The sequence below is a fragment of the Doryrhamphus excisus genome, linkage group LG10, assembly GCF_037039965.1.
Source record: "Doryrhamphus excisus strain RoL-2023G ecotype Guam linkage group LG10, RoL_Dexc_Guam_v1.1, whole genome shotgun sequence".
Lineage (NCBI taxonomy): Eukaryota > Metazoa > Chordata > Actinopteri > Syngnathiformes > Syngnathidae > Doryrhamphus > Doryrhamphus excisus.
The window spans coordinates 7,359,015-7,385,066 of NC_136366.1; the positions used below are offsets into that span (position 1 = coordinate 7,359,015).

At 41.8% G+C, this 26,052-nt stretch overlaps 1 protein-coding gene across 3 annotated transcripts in view; it reads left to right on the forward strand.

The window, feature by feature from the left end:
- The window catches only part of astn2 (astrotactin 2), a 208,541-nt gene that overhangs the window by 58,876 nt on the left and 123,613 nt on the right, over positions 1-26,052 (forward strand). For all 3 annotated transcript variants that reach the window (XM_058048853.2, XM_058048863.2, XM_078793956.1), the window contains exon 3: positions 11,030-11,453. In XM_058048853.2, the coding sequence (XP_057904836.2) occupies positions 11,030-11,453 (424 nt within the window). The remainder of the gene's footprint in view (positions 1-11,029; positions 11,454-26,052) is intronic.

Genomic DNA, 26,052 nt, shown 5'->3' on the forward strand with positions numbered 1-26,052 from the left:
ACTACTATCGGTATCAGTTCACCCATCTTTTTTTTTTTTTGACAAAAAAAAGTTTCATGTCTCATGCTATGGTTATCATCACACTTCTCCTCCTTTACATATCTTTCTGTGGTAGAAAAGCCAAAATTAAAGGCAGACATTTTGCATTTTGAGACACATTTTCCCAAATGTTTTTGACAAAAAAAAGTTTACTTCTCCCCCTTTACGTATCCTTCTGTGGTGGAAAAGCCAAAATTAAAGGCAGACATTTTGCATTTTGAGACACATTTTCCCAAATGTTTTTGACAAAAAAAAGTTTAATGTCTCATGCTATGGTTATCATCACACTTCTCCCCCTTTACATATCCTTCTGTGGTAGAAAAGCCAAAATTAAAGGCAGACATTTTGCATTTTGAGACACATTTTCTTAAATGTTTTTGACAAAAAAAGCATACAAGTTTAATGTCTCATGCTATGGTTATCATCACACTTCTCCCCCTTTACATATCCTTCTGTGGTGGAAAAGCCAAAATTAAAGGCAGACATTTTGCATTTTGAGACACATTTTCCTAAATGTTTTTGACAAAAAAAGCATACAAGTTTAATGTCTCATGCTATGGTTATCATCACACTTCTCCCCCTTTACGTATCCTTCTGTGGTGGAAAAGCCAAAATTAAAGGCAGACATTTTGCATTTTGAGACACATTTTCCTAAATGTTTTTGACAAAAAAAGCATACAAGTTTAATGTCTCATGCTATGGTTATCATCACACTTCTCCCCCTTTACGTATCCTTCTGTGGTGGAAAAGCCAAAATTAAAGGCAGACATTTTGCATTTTGAGACACATTTTCCCAAATGTTTTTGACAAAAAAAAGTTGAATGTCTCATGCTATGGTTATCATCACACTTCTCCCCCTTTACGTATCCTTCTGTGGTGGAAAAGCCAAAATTAAAGGCAGACATTTTGCATTTTGAGACACATTTTCCTAAATGTTTTTGACAAAAAAAGCATACAAGTTTTTTTTTTTTTCGGTTCACCCATCGATGTGTTGGCTGTGTACAACGCGTAGAGGAAGTGAGGTCATCAGACGGCTTGCAAGTGATCCGTACTTATATAGGAAGTGATTTGAGTGCCGCTCGCCCTCTGTTGAAAATTGGTCGTTTTAGATTGTGACTGCGGCGTGCGGCTCATGAAAACACAACGGCAATGCTATCGTGTATTTAGCCAAATCATCTGTTGTTGCTGTGGTACCCGTTACTGGAGCGTGTGTAGGCGTTGTTAATATAATTACTGAGTGGAGTAAAGAGCTGATGAGTGCAATTTCATAATTGGTTGTGCTAATGCAGAATGAGTTTTTATTTTATTTTATTGACTCCTTGCCTTGAATATCTCCATTTACTAACAACATGCTGTACCATGCAGTAGATTGTCTCTTTATTTCAGGAGTGTGCGCATATATAAGCTGACTTAATTGCGGCAATACGGGGGATGAAAACAATTACCACAATGAGCAATATGGTCTCTTTAGGACAAGAAAACATACATAAACACTTCATTTTCATTCATATCGGGACATGGCTTTATTAGGGATGATTTTGCTGCCTGTGGTAATGAGGAAAACAACCCGTTGCTAGTAAATGAATATACTCCTTAATGTCAATTCATCATTTAAGCAGCATTGATTGTTTTAGAATGAGACCAACCCCTTCTATGAAAGCACCGAGCTCGCCACCCGACTTCCATTCACTGCAGCATCTCACTATTGATTCATCTCAATTGTTGTTCTTTCTTTTTCAACGTAGCGCTGATTAGAAACGTCGAGCGGAAATGACCAATTAATGCCATTTAAAATGCTTATTTCCCCCCCTCTTCTCGCTGCTAATGATGGCAGATGTGTGTTTTCTGCTAGCGGCCATTAATGTGTCAAGTGGCAAATTGGAACATCTGTGCCATCCTTCAATGGCAGTTGGAGGCTTTGTTCAGACTGTTCTGGGGGCACGTGTTGGCTAATAAAGTCATAAATTAAAACATAAGCAATATGTTTACGCCGGACAAAGATCCTCTATATGAGCGGGGATGGAGTATGGATATTCAGTCTTAGACGGACTTTATTGAGCCTCAAGGGAAACTGCTGGGTTCAAGGAGCTCAATTGCAGAAGAAAAAAAAAGACACTTTAAAATAAAATGCAATATGAATAAAACATAATGGAATAAAAATAATATAAACTGTATTTACAAATATCAGCGGCCGAGACTGCATATACAGTTAAAAAAAAAACCCGTCCCTTGCACCCACCCCTCCGGGTGGCAACACCTCCCCTATCGATAGTTCCGATCGTCCGTGCGTGCGGGGACAACCGCCCCGGCCCCGCACTGCTTATGGCAGAGGAGAATGGTGTGGTGAAGGGGACAAGATTGTCCACGCAGGGGTCGGCACGCCTGGCCCGGCAACTGTGCCGGAACTGTGCCTCCGCCTGTGCGAACCACCACGCCACCGCTGCTGATTCCCAGAACTCCGGCAATTTTAGGGTGGCGTTTGTAGTCATGTTCGCTGTAGCTCCGAACACTTCGGGGACTACTGTCGGGGTCACCAGTGAAGGAGTGTCGAATTTGGGAGAAAACTTTATTTTTCTTGCAAACATTAACTTGCACTCTTTGCTACGTAAAGACATGAAAGCCCCATCTCTCAACCACAACAGGAAGCGGAAAACCCCCGTCCCTCGCGCCCACCCGCCTCCTCTATCGATAGTTCCGAGGTGAATTATGTCCCGGTAACCTACCACTACAATAATTTCTACACATAATTCCTCAAATAACTGCTTTGTATGAAGTACAAAGTCCACCTACGACAGGAGCGGAAGCAAACAAAAACATGTAAGAAGGCTTTGTGGTTGCCGTTGCGTGTGATTGATGCCTCATGCATTGCAATAAAAGGTCAGCGCCATGCTTTGTGTCCAAAGTAGGACCATGGGATGAGAAGCAGAAACAATTAATAAATCACTTCCAAGGTGACTGCACACACACACACACACACGCCGCATCGTGTTTCAAATTGTTAATCAGCTGCTTCTCCGTTGCACCCACAAGTATTAAAGGTGATTATTGGTCTCGGCTCGGACTTCCTGTGTTGCTGCAGGAACGGCCATCAGCTCTTCTCTTTTCTCAATCAAAGGCATCTCAAGGGTCTCATAGTCCGAGCTCTCTTATTATTACCTTGTTATCAACAAGCTGGAGCATGGCCCATTGTCGCAGCGCTATAAATATCCACTTTTTTTTTTTCATCTCGGCTTTCTGTGAAATGTCACCAAGGAGGCCAGAGACCGACAGCCGGCCCGTGCTTCCTCAATATAAAGATAATATTTGGAGCTTATGACAGCAAGATGATGGACACACAGTTGTGGTTGCTGGTATTGTCTTCTCATACACTTACAGTATGGCGGTTGTTGGGCAATCATGTTAGTTTCTATGCTCAAGGCGGTCATTATGGGATGGTGTTCTATTGAGGGATGCAGCCATGCTCCACTACAATGGCACAAGAAGCAAATAAATACAAGCCATTAGCTAAATGTTGGTTTGTTTTTAACTAATGGACGTGCACATGATTATCATTCACATCAGCTGGGATAGGCTCCAGCATACCCGCATCCCCCTAGTGAGGATAAGCGGCATAGAAAATAAATAAGTGGGTATTACAGTACATTATTGAATATTATATATAAATGTAATTAATTAATTAATTCATTCATTTTGTACCGCTTTTTCCTCACGAGAGTCGCGGGGGGTGCTGGAGCCTATCCCAGCTGTCTTTGGGCGAGGGTACACCCTGGACTGGTCGCCAGCCAATCACAGGGCTGATTAGACAAACAACCATTCACACTCACATTCATACCTATGGACAATTTGGAGTGGCCAATTAACCTAGCATGTTTTTGGAATGTGGGAGGAAACCGGAGTACCCGGAGAAAACCCACGCATGCACGGGGAGAACATGCAAACTCCACACAGAGATGGCCGAGGGTGGAATTGAACCCTGGTCTCTAGCTGTAAGGTCTGCGCGCTAACCACTAGACCGCCGTGCCGCCCTGCATTACATTATTGAATATTATATATAAATGTCATTCATTCATTCATTTTCTACCGCTTTTTCCTCACGAGGGTCGCGGGGGGTGCTGGAGCCTATCCCAGCTGTCATCGGGCGAGAGGCGGGGTACACCCTGAACTGGTGGCCAGCCAATCACAGGGCACATATAGACAAACAACCATTCACACTCACATTCATTCCTATGGACAATTTGGAGTCGCCAATTAACCTAGCATGTTTTTGGAATGTGGGAGGAAAACGGAGTACCCGGAGAAAACCCACGCATGCACGGGGAGAACATGCAAACTCCAGGGTGGAATTGAACCCTGGTCTCCTAGCTGTGAGGTCCGCGCGCTAACCACTAGACCGCCATGCAGCATATACATATATATAAATGTGATACAATTATTCCTGCAGTTTTATTTTGTTAAAAATAAATGTTACGTTCTGCCATCATTATGGTTGACATAGTAGGTTATATGCTTAGAAGCTTTAAAACGGTGCTTTTATTTCTTGATATTTGCGTTCTTCTTCCACCCAAATAGAACCTTTGCCATGAAAGCATTTGCAGTGAATAAACCAAAAAGGTCCGATCTTTGTTCAAAAAAAGCATCTTTGTAAAACGGCCTCAAGCTCTGAGGTCTTGATCCAGATTTTCTTCACGTCTCTTTGGGAGAGGAAAGTGTCGGGTCAAGGGCGCCCGCTAATGCTTGAAAAAGTCCCGTCTGAGTGGCGAAGGGTGGGAGTGTGCAGCAGCAGCAGCAGCAGCAGCAGCCGCTTCGCTCTTATCTGCTTCTCATATCGGCTCTATAATTCCTGCTGTAATTCACAGGGGCTGGAGCTCAACACGCCGCTATCGCTATCTGACCTCACATCTTTCTACTTTTTTTGCGTGATGGAGATGTGTGGCATGTGGAAGATGAAGTAATGGGCTGATAGGGGGGAGAGAAATGGGGGGTGCTGTGTATTATAGTTGCCTTCGGGGGAACAATACGAAAAGGTTGAGCTGATGTGGTCCAGTTTAAGCCGCGGGATGTTTACATCCAGATCAACAGATTGTATGATGATGTCTCCAGGGTCATTCCACAGGTAAATTGCATGTAGTTCGGCCTCTAGCGTGTGTGGGCCCTTCCTGTGAATTGCAGTTAAAGGGTCAGTGACTTATGGGCAATTTGTTGCTTAGCTGTGACTATGTTTTGCTTGATGGCGGCCATGTTTTTTTTTTTTACTTATCTTGCTGAAATTACACACACAGATGCTTGCCGTTCCTCTAAAGGTGTGTACCATATTTTGGTAAACACCCTAAACTGACAGTGGGTGTTTATTAGAGGCGGCACGACGGTCGAGTGGTTAGCGCGCAGACCTCACAGCTAGGAGACTGGGGTTTGATTCCACCCTCAGCCATCTCTGTGTGGGCTAATTGATTATGTATCAGTATTATTAGTTGGAGTAGTTATTCTGTATTATTGAAATGAAAGTCTGTAGCACAGAGGTTGAGTGGTTAGCGCACAGACCTCACAGCTAGGAGACTGGGGTTTGATTCCACCCTCGACCATCTCTGTGTGGAGTTTGCATGTTCTCCCCGTGCCTGCGTGGGTTTTCTCCGGGTACTCCGGTTTCCTCCCACATTCCAAAAACATGCTAGGTTAATTGGCGACTCCAAATTGTCCATAGGTATGAATGTGAGTGTGAATGGTTGTTTGTCTATATGTGCCCTGTGATTGGCTGGCCACCAGTCCAGGGTGTACCCCGCCTCTCGCCCGAAGACAGCTGGGATAGGCTCCAGCACCCCCCACGACACTCGTGAGGATAAGCGGTAGAAAATGAATGAATGTTTATGGTGCTGGAGCCTATCCCAGCTGTCTTAGGGCGAGAGGCAGGGTACACCCTGGACTGGTGGCCAGCCAATCACAGGGCACATATAGACAAACAACCATTCACACTCACATTCATACCTATGGACAATTTGGAGTCGCCAATTAACCTAGCATGTTTTTGGAATGTTGGAGGAAACCGGAGTACCCGGAAAAACCGTTCTACTTAGTTTTTACTGTAAACGTAACTACCTTTGTGGAGGTAATGCCACAGAGTGGTGGTTCACTGTGATTCTCCACAGTGCACAGATGGCGACCAAACCCACAGAGGATGCTTCGGGACTGGTGTCACTGCGCTGCATGAAAAAAAAAAAAAAAAAAAAAGCTTATTTAGATCATGAGGGGAATCATGGCTGTGCCAAGGTTGAGTCTCAGTGGAAGCCATTAAAGCAAGGGTACAAAGGTGGATCGATCATAATTCAGCATTAAAATTCCGAGCTGTTACACAGTCTGCTTTCGTCGCAGTGAGCCGTGTTGTAGATTGGGTTTTCACATTTTCTGATGATCAAATCACGGATTTCCTCCGAGGCATTAACTGCGACTGTGCAGCAAACAATTCAGTAATTGCTGAGGTGGGATTAAAATCAGCTCTGCTTCTTCTTACTGCTTTGAATGGTGCAGGTCTTTGCATGTGATGAACGGTACTACTATAACTTTAAGATTGTACCCTTCTTAGGTATAAGGCCAATGAAGTCTTTTTTACTTGTTTCCCATTTATTAAGAGTTCCATTTTCAATTCCAAGTCAATAACATGTCCATTAAATAAATGTAAAAATATCAAAATTTATCGATGCACTCGACATTGTAGTTTCAGAAACAAATGTAGCTTCAGTCACCTTTCTAATGGGATGACTTAGTCGCCGATGCAATTCCAAGCACTTTATGAACACGCAATAAAACACAACAGTGTGCAAACACACATTATCTTACTTATGTTGTTGTATTGTTTAAAATGAACAATGTTCACACATTTCATATGATTTTGTATGTTTTCTGTTGATGTATATTTGCATGGCTAAAGTATAAATCACCCTGTGAAACTGCAGACGGACACTTGTCAGATGTTCACACATGAAAGAATACTTTTGATATCTTTGTACCAGAATTTAGTAATACTGTATTAATTAATAATATCGTGTAGCGGTATTCAAATCTGTACTGTTTTGTAATGGTAATGGTAGTGGTTTTATTTCATTTATTTCATTTGAACATGCATCAGATTACAATTGAATGCATCACATAATCAGTTCACAGTTCCACATGTCCAAAAGGAGTAGGAAGAAGCAAAGCTTATTAAATCCTACCCCTCCATCTGGTACTTTTACAATCAGTAACTGTTACATTTGTTCACTTCCTGCTTTCTAATATTAGTTTAAGTTTTTTTTTGTTTTTATTTTTTATTTTTTTTTTGTCCCGTACAGAAGTACGAGGTGATATGAGCATCCAATGACATAATGTGTACCATAGTAAGTATCAATATAGTGATATATATAGCACATCATGACTGGTTCAAGACTCTTCATCCTTGTATTTAGCAAACATCAACTGCTTGTATTGTTTCTTGAATTGGCTCATCGTTGTGCATTGTTTGAGGGTCTTACTCAATCCATTCCATAGTTTGATTCCACATACTGAAATGCTATGGCTTTTTAACGTAGTCCTAGCATATAAGTGTTTCAAATTTAGTTCTTCCCCACGTTTAGGTGCAGAGACAGGCATGAATGAATGGATTTTTTTTGTCTATTTTTGGGTTTTACAGGGTTAACTTGACTTTGAACGCCCCTTGGAGAAGCAAATGTATATTCCGCTCATCAGTAATGAAAGAAAAGAAACCAATTCAAGTGTGAACAGGAAATTAGACTGGAACCACGTTATGAGAAGGCAGAAATGTCATTACTCACTGCTCTCACATGCAATGACAGCAAAATGAAAGTAAAAACACATCTGCTTCCCAACTCACCATTATGTCCTGGTTACACACCTTCATAGAACACGCTATGCAGATTGGCACATATTAAGACTCGGGGTGTCATGGTACATGTAACATAGGATACAGTGCAGAGGAACAGGAGCTAATTATGCAGCATTTAGAGTAAAAAGGAATAAAATATAAACATTTCAACGTCTCTTCATTGTCATGCTGCTGCTGCTGGAGCAAACCTTCCGTAATCGTACGGCTGGGGGTGCATATGGAAGTTAGGGGAGTTAGCCATGCACTAGCTTCCTCTTCAAAGCTGCCATCCTACCAGAGATTAATGAACACGCTTCTTCGGGCTGCCTCCCGTCTCACCATAGTGTGATTTATGGACATCCAGATGCCTGCAAGGTGGGGGCGGGGGGTTGGGGGAGTGGTGCCGTTTGTTTTTTTTGTCATGAAGATTGAATTTTAAATGTTGTGACGAATGACCCCGGGGTTTTATATAGGTATGATTCATTTGTGCGTGTGCGTCAGTGTGTGTGTCTATAATCAGTAGTCATGTAGCGTGCCGTGCTGATGAAGCATTTTTCCCTCACGTCGCAAATATGTCACCTTTGGGTTTCGTACTGTATGTCACACCAATATGCTAGCGCTGGCATGAAACCTCTTTAAGGTAAGGCGATACCAATATACTTTTTTTTTGGGGGGGGGGGGTAAGACGGCCCTTGGGGTATGACTTGGGGAACCCTGTAGGTTGTGCTCAAAATGCTATGGAAGAATGCTAGGATGCATGTAATACATACTATGACATTTAAAGAAAAATGGCCGATGGCTTCGGGCCAAAAGACATTTGGCTTGGTGGTGGCCATGTTTTTCAAGCAGTCATGTGACATGAAAGTGTCGAGCAACGTTTTTTTTTTCGAGCAATGCAAAGTTTTTGTTGGGAATATTCCCGACCATTTCTCATGTCAGCACCTCGAATTACTCAGCTGAGAATTATGTGGTCATATCACCTCGTACTTCGGTATGTAATTAAAATTAAAATTAAAATTAAAATTAAAATTAAAATTAAAATTAAAATTAAAATTAAAATTAAAATTAAAATTAAAATTAAAATTAAAATTAAAATTAAAATTAAAATTAAAATTAAAATTAAAATTAAAATTAAAATTAAAATTTTAAATAAAATTAATTACTAAAATTTTAAATAAAATTAATTACTAAAATTTTAAATAAAATTAATTACTAAAATTTTAAATAAAATTAATTACTAAAATTAATTACAAAAAATAAAATTAAAAAAACATATTAGGAAAGCAGGAAGTGAACAAATGTAACGGTTTCTGATTGTAAAAGTACCAGATGGAGGGGTAGGATTTAATAAGCTTTACTTCTTCCTACTCCTTTTGGACATGTGCAACTGTGAACTGATTATGTGATGCATTCAATTGTAATCTGATGCATGTTCAAATGAAATAAAACCATTACTGTTACTTCATTACAATTCAACTAAACATACAAAAGTTACAGTGGGTGTTTGAGAAATTTCAAGTCAATACAGCTCGTCGCTTCACAAAAAGCCATCATATTGTGTCTTTGTAGAGCACAGGCTAAACAGCAGGAATACGGGCGTCGACACCCTTTTGTGTGCAGCAGTTCAGGATTGGACGAATACGTCATACCAACAAGACAGACTTAAAAATGTACCAACTCTCATTTTTCTGAACTGTATGTTCCCTGAGGCTTTCTGCTATCCGATGTATTGAATTGGCAAAAGCAAAATGATAAAGAATGAATGCATCCCTCTTGTCACAGAACAAGTCATGCCTCCCTTCTTTCCCACTCTTCGGTAAGAGCGTATGGATTTCCTTTATCGTCCAGCCGGTGCTTGAATGACACGCTGTTGTTGATGTTTTTGTGATGGTGAGATATCGAATGGAGCGTAGACAAATGTAATGCTCCACAAGACTCAGAAATGGAAATAAAAAAAGGAGTGTAAAACTAGCCAACAAACAGCAATACATTGATGGCGTGTGACTAAATATAGGAGCCCTGACTTTGCATAGGAAATGAATATCAAGCACGCTTGCACCGCAAAGCATTTGTGGGTCTGGTACAGGTTGAGCTGCTAAAAACTGCTGATTAAACATTCTGGCATTTTTTTCTGAAGCTAAGGTATAGTCTATGGATGTTGCTTAGGTTGCATACAGATGCTAAAAGTTCACGAATCCTGGAGGTTGCAGTGGTGTGGCTCCAAGTGAGAGCAGTCAGCGGGACACGTTGTCTTCCATTGCTGAGGGAGGCTGGTCATCTAGTTCGATGAATTCAATTATTTTTAGGTTATTGGCTTCGACTTTGATGCTGCACGGTGAGCCTTGAACTCACCATACTTTGTCAAATGTCATATTCGATGAAATCATTTTTATTTATTGCAGGATGCAAACTTTACATTGTTTGTGCATTTAAATTGATAGAACCAGAATGAGGCCAAGTGCTTTAAATAGTTATTAACGGGTAGTTAATGATAAATGATGCTAATTGTGTGGAAGTGGTTAAACACGGTTCACGGTTTTGAAAAAAAATATTGATAATATTTGAAAATAAATATCAATAAATATTGTCCAAGGCGGCACAGCGGTCGAGTGGTTAGCGCGCAGACCTCACAGCAAGGAGGACCAGGGTTCGATTCCACCCTCGGCCATCTCTGTGTGGAGTTTGCATGTTCTCCCCATATTTTGGTAAACACCCTAAACTGACAGTGGGTGTTTATTGGAGGCGGCACGGCGGTCGAGTGGACACTGGGGTTCAATTCCACCCTCGGCCATCTCTGTGTGGAGTTTGCATGTTCTCCCCATGTGTTTTCTCCGGGTACTCCGGTTTCCTCCCACATTCCAAAAACATGCTAGGTTAATTGGTGACTCCAAATTGTCCATAGGTATGAATGTGAGTGTGAATGGTTGTTTGTCTATATGTGCCCTGTGATTGGCTGGCGGCCAGTCCAGGGTGTACCCCGCCTCTCGCCCAAAGACAGCTGGGATAGGCTCCAGCACCCCCGCGACCCTCGTGAGGAAAAAGCGGTAGAATAATGAATGAATGAATGAAATATTGTCCAGCATATTTTTCAATGACATATTTCCCTGTTAATGTAAAATATTTCTTGATTTGCTTTCCCAGGGTGGCCTCATCGCCCTGCTCCTTCTCATTCTCCTTTTCACTCTGGTCCTCTACACTCGCCACCGATGGTGCAAGCGTCGCCGCATCCCCCAGAAGAGCGCCAGCACAGAGGCCACACACGAGATCCACTACATCCCCTCGGTTCTGCTGGGACCCCAAGGGAGGGACAGCTACCGTGGATCCAGAGGAACTCACCAGCATGGCGGCTCCGTCATCGGCATGCCCATCCGGGAGACGCCCATCCTCGACGATTACGACTGCGACGAAGACGATCCGGTGGGGCGCTCGTTGAATTCCACCCCCAACCAACTGCACAACAAAGTGAGCGACGGGAAGATCCAGGAGGACTATGGGGTCGGGATCGGCTACGGAGGACACGCTGACTACAAGGAGGAGGAGCTTAAGCATAATTTGGACAAACGAGGTAGGTTCTCTATTTTATAAATGAGACTTCGTCCCAGTCTCAAGCAGTCGTTGGCGGAAAGAAACCAACGAGATGCTCAGTGGTGGTTGTCCTCCTTTTGAACGTTGGCAGTGATTCCGTGTGCCAGCTCCCAGATGGCCCGGCCTGGATGTCTGAATTTGGCTCTGGTCAAGGCCACCCACGTAACCAGCATGTCCTGCTCAAATTTTGTCAAACATTTAGCCTTGAAGCCTGATGTAGAAGAAAAAATACATTGGATCCTGGTAGTTACTTCAGCATAACACATAAAGGGTGCGTTCACAGTAGTCATGTTTCCTCGGGTTTCCGGCCACAACAGCAGCATGGATGCAAACAGCACTCAAATGTGCAAAAGTATCTTTTTCTCATTTTTGGTCCAGACCAGGGCACCGAACCGCAAGTGTGAATGCGTGTTAGCCGAAAGCCATAATGAGTCCTTTGCTCATTAACGTGTGAAGCAGTGATGCTGTATTTCTATGTCGGAAGGTCAAGTGACCAAGGACGCGGTTGGACTTGATTAGATGCTGAGATGTGTCATCGGGAGGCCTCTTGACCCTCGCCAGATGTAATCAGGAGGGTCATCAAGAGCGCGACATGAAAAACCCTGCACTGCCTTCTAGTGTCGGGATGAATTCCGCATCATAATTGCATGGCTGTGTTGTAGCATCTGTTGATGTGCTGGTGAAAGTGGGCCACTTCTTTGCTCAGTTCAACTTAAATAATTGAAGCACGCTGGTGGCGTTAGCGGAAGTCCTGGTTATTTATGTCATTCTGAATCATGCATTGGGGAAACTTTAGGAAATACACATTTTTTAAGTCTTACAGTCATCCTGCATTTGGCACAATATGTTTAGTCACATACGGTGTATTCATGTTCAAGTTACAGTGTACCACGTATCATTACCGCTACTCATCGATACCGATTGTCATAAAAGCTGCCTTGCTAATTTAATTTTGGTCACCAACCAATCACAGGGCACATATAACATGCAAACGCCACACAAAGTTTCATTCATTCATTCATTTTCTAACACTTATCCTCACAAGGGTCACAAGGGTGCTGGAGCCTATCCCAGCTGTCTTCGGGCGAGAGGCGGGGTACACCCTGGACTGGTCGCCAGTCAATCACACACTTACATTCATACCTATGGAAAATTTGGAGTCGCCAATTAACCTAGCATGTTTTTGGAATGTGGGAGGAAACCGGAGTACCCGGAGAAAACCCACGCATGCACGGGGAGAACATGCAAACTCCACACAGAGATGGCCGAGGGTGGAATTGAACTCGGGTCTCCTAGCTGTGAGGTTTGCGCGCTAACCACTAAATCGCTGTGCAGCCCACAAAACTTAATATTTAATTTAATTTATGGTAATGGTAATGGTTTTATTTCATTTGAACATGCATCAGATTACAATTGAATGCATCACATAATCAGTTCACAGTTCCACATGTCCAAAAGGAGTAGGAAGAAGCAAAGCTTATTAAATCCTACCCCTCCATCTGGTACTTTTGCAATCAGTAACTGTTACATTTGTTCACTTCCTGCTCTCCTAATATAGTTTAAGATTTTTTTTGTTTGTTTTTTTTTTTTTTTTTTTTTTTTTTGTCAGGTGATATGACCATACAATGACATAATGGGTACCATAGTATAGTGATATATATAGCACATCATGACATATGTATATATCTCTCCGTGTATTAACTTACAAATATACACTCTCCTCCAAAAGTGTTTGGGAACGCCTGTAGTTGCTGTGCCAGAAATAAAAGGTTGTCAAGCAGAACATGCAAGATGTCTGCAGCCGCTGGAACGGCACCTATGCCTTTGTCCAGAATATCTTGATTCCAAGAACAGAGGTGGCCTGTGACCTCCACACTCTCCCACCCAGCAGTGACCCTAAGGGGGGAACGCCACGTGAACCTCAGACATGAACAGTAGTACTTGTTTGGGGAACTGAACCTTCAATCAGCTAGAGTGTTTCCGAGTGGAAACAAACTTAACTCATTCAATCCCAGCCATTTTTGATGATTTGGACTCAATCTTCAAGGCACAGGATTCTTGAAGATCAGAACGTACCTACAATGAAGGATCCACTCGATTCCTCCCACATTCCATAAACATGCTAGGTTAATTGGCCACTCCAAATTGTCCATAGGTATGAATGTGAGTGTGAATGGTTGTTTGTCTATATGTGCCCTGTGATTGGCTGGCAAACAGTCCGGGGTGTACCCCGCCTCTCGCCTGAAGACCGCTGGGATAGGCTCCAGCAGCCCCCACGACCCTTGTGAGGAAAAAGCGGTAGAAAATGAATAAATGAATTATTCCAGGGTTCATATTGTGCAGAACATCTTCTGTCCAAGAAGGATAATCCACTGTCTTGTGGGAAAAGAATGCAGCATGATATCCAAGACTGGCAGGACCGGCAGGGTCTCTGTTGTGTATTCCAGCCACATCCAAGCCAGCAGGATGTCTGTTTTCAGCTGCAGGTAACATTTCTTCAAAGAAGGGAGCAAGCCTGAGCCCAGAGCATGTTGACATGCTCACCTTCCTTCATTGCCATCGAGAGCTCCTTTTAAACATTGCACAAACGCCTGTCATGAGAGAGACAGAAAAGGGGGTTTGGTCATTGCATGGATTCTTCCGAATAAATTGGTTTGAAGCATCCAATATGTGGAACTTCATGCATGGACTCGTTTCAAGATCCTGTGGAAATGTTCTTGCTTTTTGTGTTGCTTTTCCCAAAGGACATCCGGAAACTTCTAGCTACCTCATTTAAGTTGCACAGCATAAAGGAAAGGCTTGTTTGTTTTTAATTAATGCCATGTATTTTTAACACTCACAAGAAATACTTGCTTGAGAGTACATTTATACATATACTAAATATACAGGGCTGTACCGCTCTATACACCAAAGGGATATTTAGTACACAATAATATTTGATTTTTTTTCCTGTATTTTTTTCCGTTTTTACGTAAAACGACAAAACTTTTAATCTTTTAAAATTAATTTTAAATCTTCAATTTTAATAAAATTTTGTAACAGGACTTTAGATCAAAACATGTGCCAAAAATGGCACCAAATGAATTTTGATGAAGTTATGGCATTTTAAGAACTCCTACAACATTAGAAATGCTAAGCTCCTCCCACTAAGCTTTTCATTAAGCTTTTTTACATAAAATGACAAAACTTTTAATCTTAAAATTTTAAATCTTCAATTTTAATAAAATTTTGTAACAGGACTTCAGATCAAAACATATGCCAAAAATGGCACCAAATGAATTTTGATGAAGTTATGGCATTTTAAGAACTCCTACAACATTAGAAATGCTAAGCTCCTCCCACTAAGCTTTTTATTGCGATGGATTCCGATCCCCGAATGAAGATTTAAGGTCAGCTATGACGGCCGATGCCGGGACAGAGCTTCGAAATCGGTGACTTAACGTTCACTGAAACTGCTGTCCAGTTGTGTTTGTTTTGTGGTTAAGATGCTTTGGAAGACATGCTAGCATACTTGGAATTTCCTTGTTGTTTTAGCCTGTAATGATGTTGATGACAGCCATGTTTTCCAATTGCTTGTCAGTCTCCTAAAGGTGTGCCGTTCCAATGAAACACATGTGTGCAAAATTTCAAGTCAATCAGACACATGGGTTGTGGTTTAATAACTATAACTATCCCTTTCTCTGAAAAATAATTACACGGGCAACACAGTAGAGATGCACATTTGACTCTTATTTTCACCTTTTAGTGTTATTCTACATCAACAAATTGGTACGCTACTTGAAATTGACGCTCGGTAAATGGCAACGACCCGTATTTGGGAAAATGCTGTATCCCTGTTGTCAACACTCTGATGTATTTTTAATGTCTCAAGTCAATTTCCATCTTGAAACCCATCGACTGCCGATGCTGCAGTGTCGAGAATAACACTGAATAACCAATCACAGTTTTGAAGGTGTTGGGATCGAACTGGCTTGTTTCTTTCAGTACCTGCTGATATATGGAGAAGGGGTGGGATTAAAAAAGCTTTGTGTCTTCCTATTCTTTTTATTCATTCATTCATTCATTCATTTTCTACTGCTTTTCCTCATGTAGGTCGCGGGGGTGCTGGAGCCTAACCCGGCTGTTTTCGGGTGAGAGGCGGGGTACACCCTGCACTGGTTGCCAGCCAATCACAGGGCACATATATACAAACAACCATTCACACTCACATTCATACCTATGGACAATTTGGAGTCGCCAATTAACCTAGCATGTTTTTGGAATGTGGGAGGAAACCGGAGTACCCGGAGAAAACCCATGCATGCACGGGGAGAACATGCAAACTCCACACAGAGATGGCCGAGGGTGGAATTGAACCCTGGTCTCTAGCTTTGAGGTCTGCGCGCTAACCACTCGTCTGCCGTGCAGCCTGAATGATAATGTAATAATGCTATTTTCATTCATTCATTTTCTACCGCTTTTTCCTCATGTAGGTCACGGGGGTGCTGGAGCCTATCCCAGCTGTCTTCGGGCGAGAGGCGGGGTACACACTGGACTGGTGGCCAGCCAATCACAGGGCACATATATATGTAGACAAACAACCATTCACACTCACATTCATACCTATGGACAATTTGGAGTGGCCAATTAACCTAGCATGTTTTTGGAATGTGGGAGGAAACCGGAGTACCCGGAAAACATGCACGGGGAGAACATGCAAACTCCACACAGAAATGGCTGATGGTGGAATTGAACCCTGGTCTCCTAGCTGTTAGGTCTGTGCGCTAACCACTCGTCTGCCATGCAGCCCCTATCCTTTTTAGTCATGTTGAATTATGCAAGCGTAAACATACTGTATAATGTACTGTATGTTCAAAATCAACTAAAGCATTATAGTTGGCATTGGCACGTTACTAAAAGGGGCTAATTCATCTGCCGGAATGTTTGCCTGATGTGCCTTCGCTTTCCAAATAGGTCTCCCCAATGAACAATTTGGCATTTTCCGAGAGATGGACCACAAAGCTTTTAATTTAATGCCTCCGCTCCCCCCAGCTGCACTCTGCCTGAAGAGGTGGCATTTGGGGCAATTAACTCGTATCCCAGCGGCTGATCTGTGCCGCGACCCATGATGCCTTTAAATACCAGCCTACCTTTTGTGTTATCTATTTGTCGTTTCTGCCGGATAAGCCTGTTCATTTGAACCCCATAATATTATCTTGAGGATTAAGGCAATGCAACGTACAGTAAGACTTCTGACATTATTATTCATTCATTCATTTTCTACCGCTTTTCCTCACGAGGGTCGCGGGGGTGCTGGAGCCTATCCCAGCTGTCTTTGGGCGAGAGGCGCCGTACACCCTGGACTGGTGGCCAGCCAATCACAGGGCACATATAGACAAACAACCATTCACACTCACATTGGAGGAGTTGGCTCTTAAACTGGATTAACCAGAGTTTATTAAAAAATCCATCCGTTTTCTATGTCGCTTATCCGAACTAGGGTCTCAGGGGGTATGCTGGAGCCTATCCCAGCTGGACAGGTGGCCAGCCAATCACAGGGCACATATAGACAAACAACCATTCACACTCACATTCATACCTATGGACAATTTGGAGTGGTCAATGAGGCTAACATGTTTTTGGAATGGGGGACAGAGTACCCGGAAAAATGCCACGTACGCACGGGGAGAACATGCAAACTCCACACAGAAATGCGGCGAACTGAACCTAGGTCTTCCCGATCTGTGTGGCCTAACCACATGTCCACCGTGCGGCCCCTTGTCTTTTCTTAGATTAATTTATTTATTCATTCATTCATTTTCTACCACTTGTCCTCGCGGGGGTGCTGGAGCCTATCCCAGCTGTCTTGGGCGAGAGGCGGGGTACACCCTGGACTGGTCGCCAGCCAATCACAGGGCACATATAGACAAACAACCATTCACACTCACATTCATACCTATGGACAATTTGGAGTCGCCAATTAACCTAGCATGTTTTTGGAATGTGGGAGGAAACCGGAGTACCCGGAGAAAACCCACGCATGCACTGGGAGAACATGCAAACTCCACACAGAGATGGCCGAGGGTGGAATTTAACCCTGGTCTCCTAGCTGTGAGGTCTGCGCGCTAACCACTCGCCCACCGTGCCGCCCCCGACATTATTAGTCAGACAAATTCATCTCATTTTGACATGTATGTCAAACACAAGCTGCATAAATCAGGAAGTTAGTAATTAAAACATAGCACAACACTGTTGGATATCTCGATGTGAGGCGTTCACAGGAGCTGGTATCACCGTCACACCTTCGCCTTCGTCACAGAGCCATCAGGTGAGATTCGTGTCACGGTGCAGATGTACCGAATAACACAATGTAGGCCTTAAAGCCCCATTCAACCAGCGTCGTGTCTGTGTCACTACATCCTTCAAGCTAATCGTGCTTTTCTTGCCGTATTGAGGATTTGTATGACTTTCATTTGAAATACATACTGTATGATAGCTAGCTTTTTATGAGGTGATTAGAGCCGAGTGCGGCAGTGACATTAAGGGACGTGTGCTTCCGAAAGGATTGGCGTTCTCTTGTTGGTTTTATATCATATAAACATAGAAACAGCCTTGTGTACATTCCCGCTTCACAGAATCATATGAATCATATTTTATGTTTTTTTTTTGTTTTTTTTCAACCGGCTGCATCCTTTTGCTAGTGCAGTGGATTTGGTGCACTGTGATAAAGCACTCTGATGGATTTAAAGGAGAGTTATTGTTGCTGCATTGAGACATCCGTTTTTAACATACAGCCATATGTGTTGGATCCTGAATCTGATCCGGAATTAGAGACTGGACAGTCCAAAGTTTCTGACTCTCTGAATGGCAAGTAGTTTTAGCATTTTAGCATTAGGTTTTCTACAACATCGGTAGAGTGTAATGTGGTCATTTATTTGTGTGAGCATTAAATGAATGAATAGTCCAGTGAACACAAAAGATAATCAAATATATTGTGTTGTAATGTGGTGTCCAAAGACCAAAAAAAGAACCAAAAAAAAAGAATTTGAACAAAAATATATATTGAATTATTGAAAAAAAAAAAAAAACAGCAAGAAGAAAAAAATGTATTCACTAATGATGTTACAAGAGGTGCCGGGGCTTTGAAGCATGTATCAAGTGGGCACTTCCGCGAAGTGTGTACCGAAGGGCCGAAATTGATGATGTCCAAAGCCTCGCTGCCCGGCTGTACCACATAACGGATTCGGGAAAAGGTTCAGAATTTGCCACATTTGTCACTCAGCGAAATATGTGTCACATGATACATGGCATTTATGTACAAGAAAACATTCAGTATTTTATATATACTGTATATTTTATCGCTAGTATGCAGTCACATCAATGACATCAATATATTAAAATAATAAGGGACAAGTGCCACATATTGACAGTGTATTAAATCAGTGTTTTTCAACCTTTTTTGAGCCACGGCACGTTTTTTACACTGGAAAAATCTTGTGGCACACCACTAACCAAAAATGTTACAAAATGTCACCACGACCTCACACGTGCATCAATAAGTCTATGGGAGGAACAAGGTAGGTGTTGCCACACGGACCAATATTACATTGCTCTGCCAGTCTTTACACCACAGACACTCCACAGTAGCCACGTTTTTACATCACCACTTTTCTCTTTCCGAATGACCTTTCGGGAAACAATGGTATCCATGGAAAGGAATATTCCAATCTCTTGTCTACATGCACCGTGAAAATCAAACAGAATAGTCAATAGGGCATGCCCAATAAAACGTAAACATCACCATCACGTGATACCGGCTTCCCCGAGTTTTTCTTTCACTTGTTGGAATAACTCCGTATTGCCAGTTTTTCGCACCCTGACAACTTTCCATTTGAGCGGGTACAAGATACCTCAATCGGATTGGTTAAAGGAATATTCCATCCCTGTTCAATTCTTTCCGTTTGAGCAAATAAACCAAATGCAATTGGAATATTTGGGTCCATGTATACTATTGACATAATGGCTATTGACATAATATTTGCAAATGATGATAAATAAATGTTAATTATAAAAAGTGATATTGGATAATTCCTCACGGCACACCTGACGGTTTCTCAAGGTACACTAGTGTGCCGCGGCACAGTGGTTGAAAATCACTGTATTAAATGACCAAATAGTCCAATAAATTCAGCATGCACAGATAGAAACATGCATTTTTAACGCAGTTTGTCAACACCCCCCCCCCCAACCCCCTCAAAAAATTAAATAAAAAATTGCATCCGTTGTGTCCACTCCAGTGTGAAAACAGACTGCAGGAGTCTCATCAGTTCCTTGTGCTGCATTGTGTACTCGGGAAGCTGTGACGGCGAACAAAATGAACAAAACCCCTCAAGCAAAGTACGCCATCTGATGAGGTCATTTAGTCGAGGAAGGGGCCAGGAATCATTTAAGGACAAAATCAAGGACCCGAGTTGCCAGGAAGTATGGATAGGACTGAGAAATACACCTGAGTAATCTGATACAAAGCATAAGAAATACAAAATTCAATGATTGATTTTCGCTACAAATAGCATTTCTACTGTAGCTTCGGTTCCTCGGCCACTAAATAACACGCATGAGCTTTCTGTGGATACTTTCCAAGGTGGGCGGTCCCAGCATGGTCACGTTTTAATTGTTTAATTGTCAGCACGTCTTAAAAAGGAGGAGGCAGAAACAGTTGACTTAATCCTACGCCGTCTCCACGCCGCAGCAAGTAATGAATGTTTGTTCACTTCCTGTGTCTAATAGAGGAAAGAATAGATAACGTGTGCAGCAAGAGACAGACAGCTCATGTAGCGTTGAAAGAAGAGTGTCATAAAAGTACGCAGTGCATATAAGATATAGGGTACATATTCTCCACTTTGCTGCTGCAGCCCTTTTTATTGCCGCACTCCATCTTCTCGCAGAAAATTGAAGACCTTAGTTAGACCTCCTCTGTGGGACTGATGCATTCAATGCAGAGTGCTTTTACTGTGTTTTTCAGTACTGTGAAGTAGAAAATACTTGTTTTGTAAAGCAAAGTATACAGTACTGCACTACCAGGCATCGACCAGCAGAGGCGCTACTAATTCGAAATAGCAAATAGATTATATTCCGCTACCAGTCAAACTCCTGCTTAAAAGCCTTTAAATGTATCTGTTTAACATAACACTTTGTCAGCATAATTTTTCATACTTGGCGCATAATTCACAAATGTTTGTTTGCTGTAAACTGCCATTGGTCAATATGCAATTTCAGGCAGAGCGATGTTGCAGTGTATGAAATTAACGTAATTGTCTCAGGATGCGATGAATCATCTTGGGTGTGTGATAAATTGGCACCATATTGTAATTATATTTGCATAATGTCTCTCCGCTTCATTTCCGCTGGAAAGTTCCACCACCCACCCCTTCCTGCAAACAGCATTTCATGTTGTTGTTGGCAACATTGGGATCTTTATAAGCAGCTAGCTATATATCAGTGTCTCTCCCCTGGGTAGCCGTAAAGGCGTTACATCAAACTCAGACGACCCAGAAGCAATTAATACACTTACAAACAATCAAAACGTGGAATTGTTTGATGGGAACTGTAAAATATGAGAACATATCCTATGAAGGGATCACATAGAAGCGTACAGATAGCCTCGAGTATCTTCGAGGTTTAAGTTCCTGGTTTGGACATCCATCCTTTTTGAAGCCTATCCCAGCTGGACATGAAATACAATACATGCATGATAAAATGGAAGCTATTTCATGTAGTACTGCAACGTTCGATAAGACACACATGAAGTTTTTATTGCAGGTTTGAAGTATCTCACCACAGGCATAGTAATAATTAGTAATAATCATCTTCATATAATAACGGTTACAGTTGCAGCTCTAACCCACAATGAGCTAAAACTCAACTCTGAACCTCCACATCACTTCCTGTCCTCCACACATCTGGAACACATGTACTTCAACACATACAAGTTTTATGTTTGTCTTAAAAATATTATTTTCTCAGATTATATGTATTGAGTATTGAGTAATATGAGCGTAAAGGTGACTATAGGGGTGTTATTTCAAGTGTGGAGGGCTCTAATGTAAAAAAAAAAAACTAATGGGAAAGATTATTTGATTTATAAATTGCAACGTATACATGGACCCAAATATTCCAAATATTCCAATTCCATTATTATTTGGTCAAACGGAAAGAATGTAACCTTTGTATACACCTCATTCCGAAAGACAAGTGTCAATCCGAATGAATATATAATCAGATTGGAATATTCCTTTCCAGGTATACCATTGCTCATTCGGGAAGAGTCCATTCAGAAAGAGAAAAACTCCCTATTGCAAACGTGGCTACTGATTTATAGATAAGGAATCATACCCAAAAATAAATAATTAAATTATTAAGTTTATTTTTTTTCCTCAGAAATACAAAAAAAAAAAGTTCAACAAGTATAGCAGTGATTTCATGAACTTATCTTTTATGGCCTGGTGTTTGTTCCTGCCAGAGGCAAAACGAACATCGCTGGTCATATTGTTTACCACTAAACATTCAAACTCATAATTTGCATATTCATGTCCACCCTCTCTGTGATGTATGAGAACAAAATATATCCCTTAAACTTGCATGTATCGGTACTTGCTGTTAATCTTGAGGGCAAGTCAAGGCACGTTTACATGAGTGGCGCATGTTTCATTTGTGCTTTTACACAAAGACACAAATGAAGTGGAAAAAACAGCAATGATGCCAGAAGCCTACATGATCTCACACACAAAACCTTAATTAACAAGGATATATGCAGTAGTAGTTTTGCTCGCTGTGTGCTGCCAGCCGTCTGGTTTTTGACTCCATCACACCGTGCTTTAATGAGCTGGACAACTTCCTGTGAAGATGCCTCGTGCAGGTCAGTGTTTGGGTCTGTCTTCAGCTACTTTTAAGCATGAAGGGACGCATCTATATTTTATCGTGACTCAAGGCAAGAGGCAATGTGAAGATTGTTTTTGGATTCCTGCAGTCCGAAGTCAACAATATACTGTAGTTGCCAAAATAGATAGAAGATAAGATGTCATCTCCAGCTTGTACAACAAACAACACAACACAGGCGGCATACAGAGTAACCTACCCTACTGCACTGTATGGCCATACAAATGACTACATGGAATACCCATGCAAAACAAAAACCAATATATTCCCTCCGCAAGGCATGCTGGGTAGCTTGTGCTATTCTATTCTCCTCAAAATATCAACGCTTGATTAAAAAATATGTTGGGTGGCACGGTGGTTGAGTGGTTAGTGCGCAGACCTCACAGCTAGGAGACCAGGGTTCAATTCCACCCTCGGCCATCTTTGTGTGGAGTTTGCATGTTCTCCCCGTGCATGCGTGGGTTTTCTCCGGGTACTCCGGTTTCCTCCCACATTCCAAAAACATGCTAGGTTAATTAGCCACTCCAAATTGTCCTTAGGTGGTATGAATATGAGTGTGAATGGTTGTTTGTCTATATGTGCCCTGTGATTGGCTGGCGACCAGTCCAGGGTGTACCACGCCTCTCGCCCAAAGACAGCCGGAAGAGGCTCCCGCACCCCCCGCGACCCTCGTGAGGAAAAAGCGGTAGAAAAATAATGAATGAATGAAAAAATATGTTGAAGAGACCATCAGAGAAGTAAACGAGGAGGAGTAAAGATACTCTTGATAGCCAACGTTTTATTGTCGTACAGCTGGACTACCCAGCATGCCTTGAGGGCATTTGGAAAAAACAGTTTTAACTCACGTGTCATGTTTAGCATTTAGCTGTTGTTAGCTGACTACATGCATTGGAACATTACTGACATCTAGTGGCAATGGAGTGACACTACATAAGGTATACCTTCTTGTCTTTCAATGTTTTTGTCAACTAACGATAGCCAACCACAAAACAGCTGTCATTTATTGAATTCATTAAAAAAAAAAAAAAACGCAATAGAGAGGGAGCGATAATCAAACCCAATATTCCAATGGACGACTGTACGCATTTGTCAAGGATTATTGGAAATGTTTAGGAAGAATTTTTTGAAGGGGTATGCATCACTCTACCGTATAAGCGTTTGAGTGGACAGCAGCCTTTCCTTTGTATATATTAATGCCGCTCCGCAAAGCAGCATCTGACAGCGGTGCACTGCCTCTGTGATGTCTGATATACTGTACGAGCCGTCATCACTGTCGGAGTAGCCTCCGGAGTGGCAGGCCCACGGTCTGTGCAAGACAAGAAAGGAAGCGAGCGCAAGGATACAGAACATCCTTTCCATCAACTTCCCTTTTTTCCCCAGTGGCACCAAAACCATCCGAATGCCTTGGAGCATGTCAGCGTCTTCCTTTACAAAACATCATATTAGAGGTAGAGGTCAGATGGAGAATTCTAGGCTTGTGTTCCAAGAGTGTGGCTTTGTTGTAGAACATTATTTGGACCAGGTGTGCTCATCTGCATCACTTCTATTCTTAGTAAATGACTTTTCTAAGGAAAAACACACCAGTTTAAAATGTCAAGTTTGCTATTTACAGTGCAGCGACACAATTTGAAGGTCCTGGTATATTGAATATACTGGTCTTTGTACTGGCTTCTTAGTGTGTTAATACATACAGAGGAACCTTGGAACTCCACCACAGTATGTTCCAGATGAATGTACCGTATTTTATGGACTATAAGTCGCTCCGGAGTATAAGTCGCACAGGGCCAAAAATTCATAATTAGGTAGAAAAAAACATATATAAGTCGCACTGGAGTATAAGTTGCATTTTTTGAGTTTTTGTTAGAACTTGCCTTCCAGGAGGACGTAATGTCTGCTTTGGTCAAGTAGTAATACCATATTTTCTGGACTATAAGTCGCTCCGGAGTATAAGTCGTACAAGGCCAAAAATTCATAAATAGGTAGAAAAAAAACATACATAAGTCGAACTGGAGTATAAGTCACATTTTTTGACTTATTGTTAGAACTTGCCTTCTAGGAAGAAGCCTGTCTGTTTTGGTTAAGTAGTTTGGAAAATAAAATACCATATTTTCTGGACTATAAGTCGCTCCGGAGTATAAGTGGCACAAGGCCAAAAATTCATAATTAGGTAGAAAAAAACATACATTAGTCGTACTGGAGTATAAGTCGCATTTTTTGACTTATTATTAGAACTTGCCTTCGAGGAGGACGTAATGTCTGTTTTGGTCAAGTAGTTTGGAAAATAAAATACCATATTTTCTGGACTATAAGTCGCTCCAGAGTATAAGACGCACAAGGCCAAAAATTCATAATTAGGTAGAAAAAAAACATACATAAGTCGCACTGGAGTATAAGTCACATTTTTGCGGGTAATTTATTTTATGACCAAAACAGACATTACATCATCTTGGAAGGCAAGTTCTAACAATAAAAGAATAGAGAACAGGCTGAATAGGTGTAAGATATGCTAACACAATGCTTATTCAGCTACACAAAAAATAAACATGAACAGAAAAGGTGTCCAGTCTTTATGTAAATAAACAGTTTTTTCATTTATAAGACTGGCATTCAAAATCACAAAGTGCCTCAGCTTTGGTTCCCTGCTGACACCCCCCCCCCCCCCCCCCCCCCCCCCCTAAGTGTATGAACACTAAGCAGACTACACGTTTGGCAAAAATGATGACTTGTTCACTTCAAAGAGCCGGCTCCCGGCCTGCTCTAAGAGCCATTTTGTTGGGAAGCGACAAAAGGAGAGAGCTGATAGGAGGCTACACAAGGGCCAGGGCAAGACGGAGGTGCAAAACAAAACACGTAAAAGCTCATGCGGAACAAAAGCCAGAACAGAAGGTGACAAGGAAAGTATTCAAACACATACACAACGTACAGTATTGCTGCAATTCCTGCTAGAGTGGCACAAAAGACTCTCAGATTGATGTAGTAAAGTCATTAGTAAGATAAATGTAGTAAAAACGGGCGGCACGGCGGTTGAGTGGTTAGTGCGCAGACCTCACAGCTAGGAAACCAGGGTTCAATTCCACCGTTGGCATGTTCTCCCCGTGCATGTGTGGGTTTTCTCCCGGTACTCCGGTTTCCTCCCACATTCCAAAAACATGCTAGGTTAATTGGCGACTCCAAATTGTCCATAGGTATGAATGTGAGTGTGAATGGTTGTTTGTCTATATGTGCCCTGTGATTGGCTGGTAGGGTGTACCCCGCCTCTCGTCCGAAGACAGCTGGGATAGGTTCCAGCACCCCACACGATGCTCGTGAGGAAAAGCGGTACAAAATGAATGAATGTAGTAAAAACACATTTGGGAAACAAGTTCCCTGTGCAGTATAACATATTTTAAACTACATATGTTACTAACCAAAACAGCAGCATCTATTTTTATTATTTTTTTAATATTTTTTTCCCGTACTTATGTGCTGACACCACAATGTTGTGCCTTTGTGTTTACTGTATGTTCCAACTTCGATCTAGTCTCCATAATAATTATTTATTGTATTTTTTTACTTTGAAATTGCAACTTTACTTGATGTATATGTATGTTAAATTATTTATTGATGGAAATATATTTGCAGATATGTGCAATGAGTAGAAATAGTACACTACAGTATACAAGAAA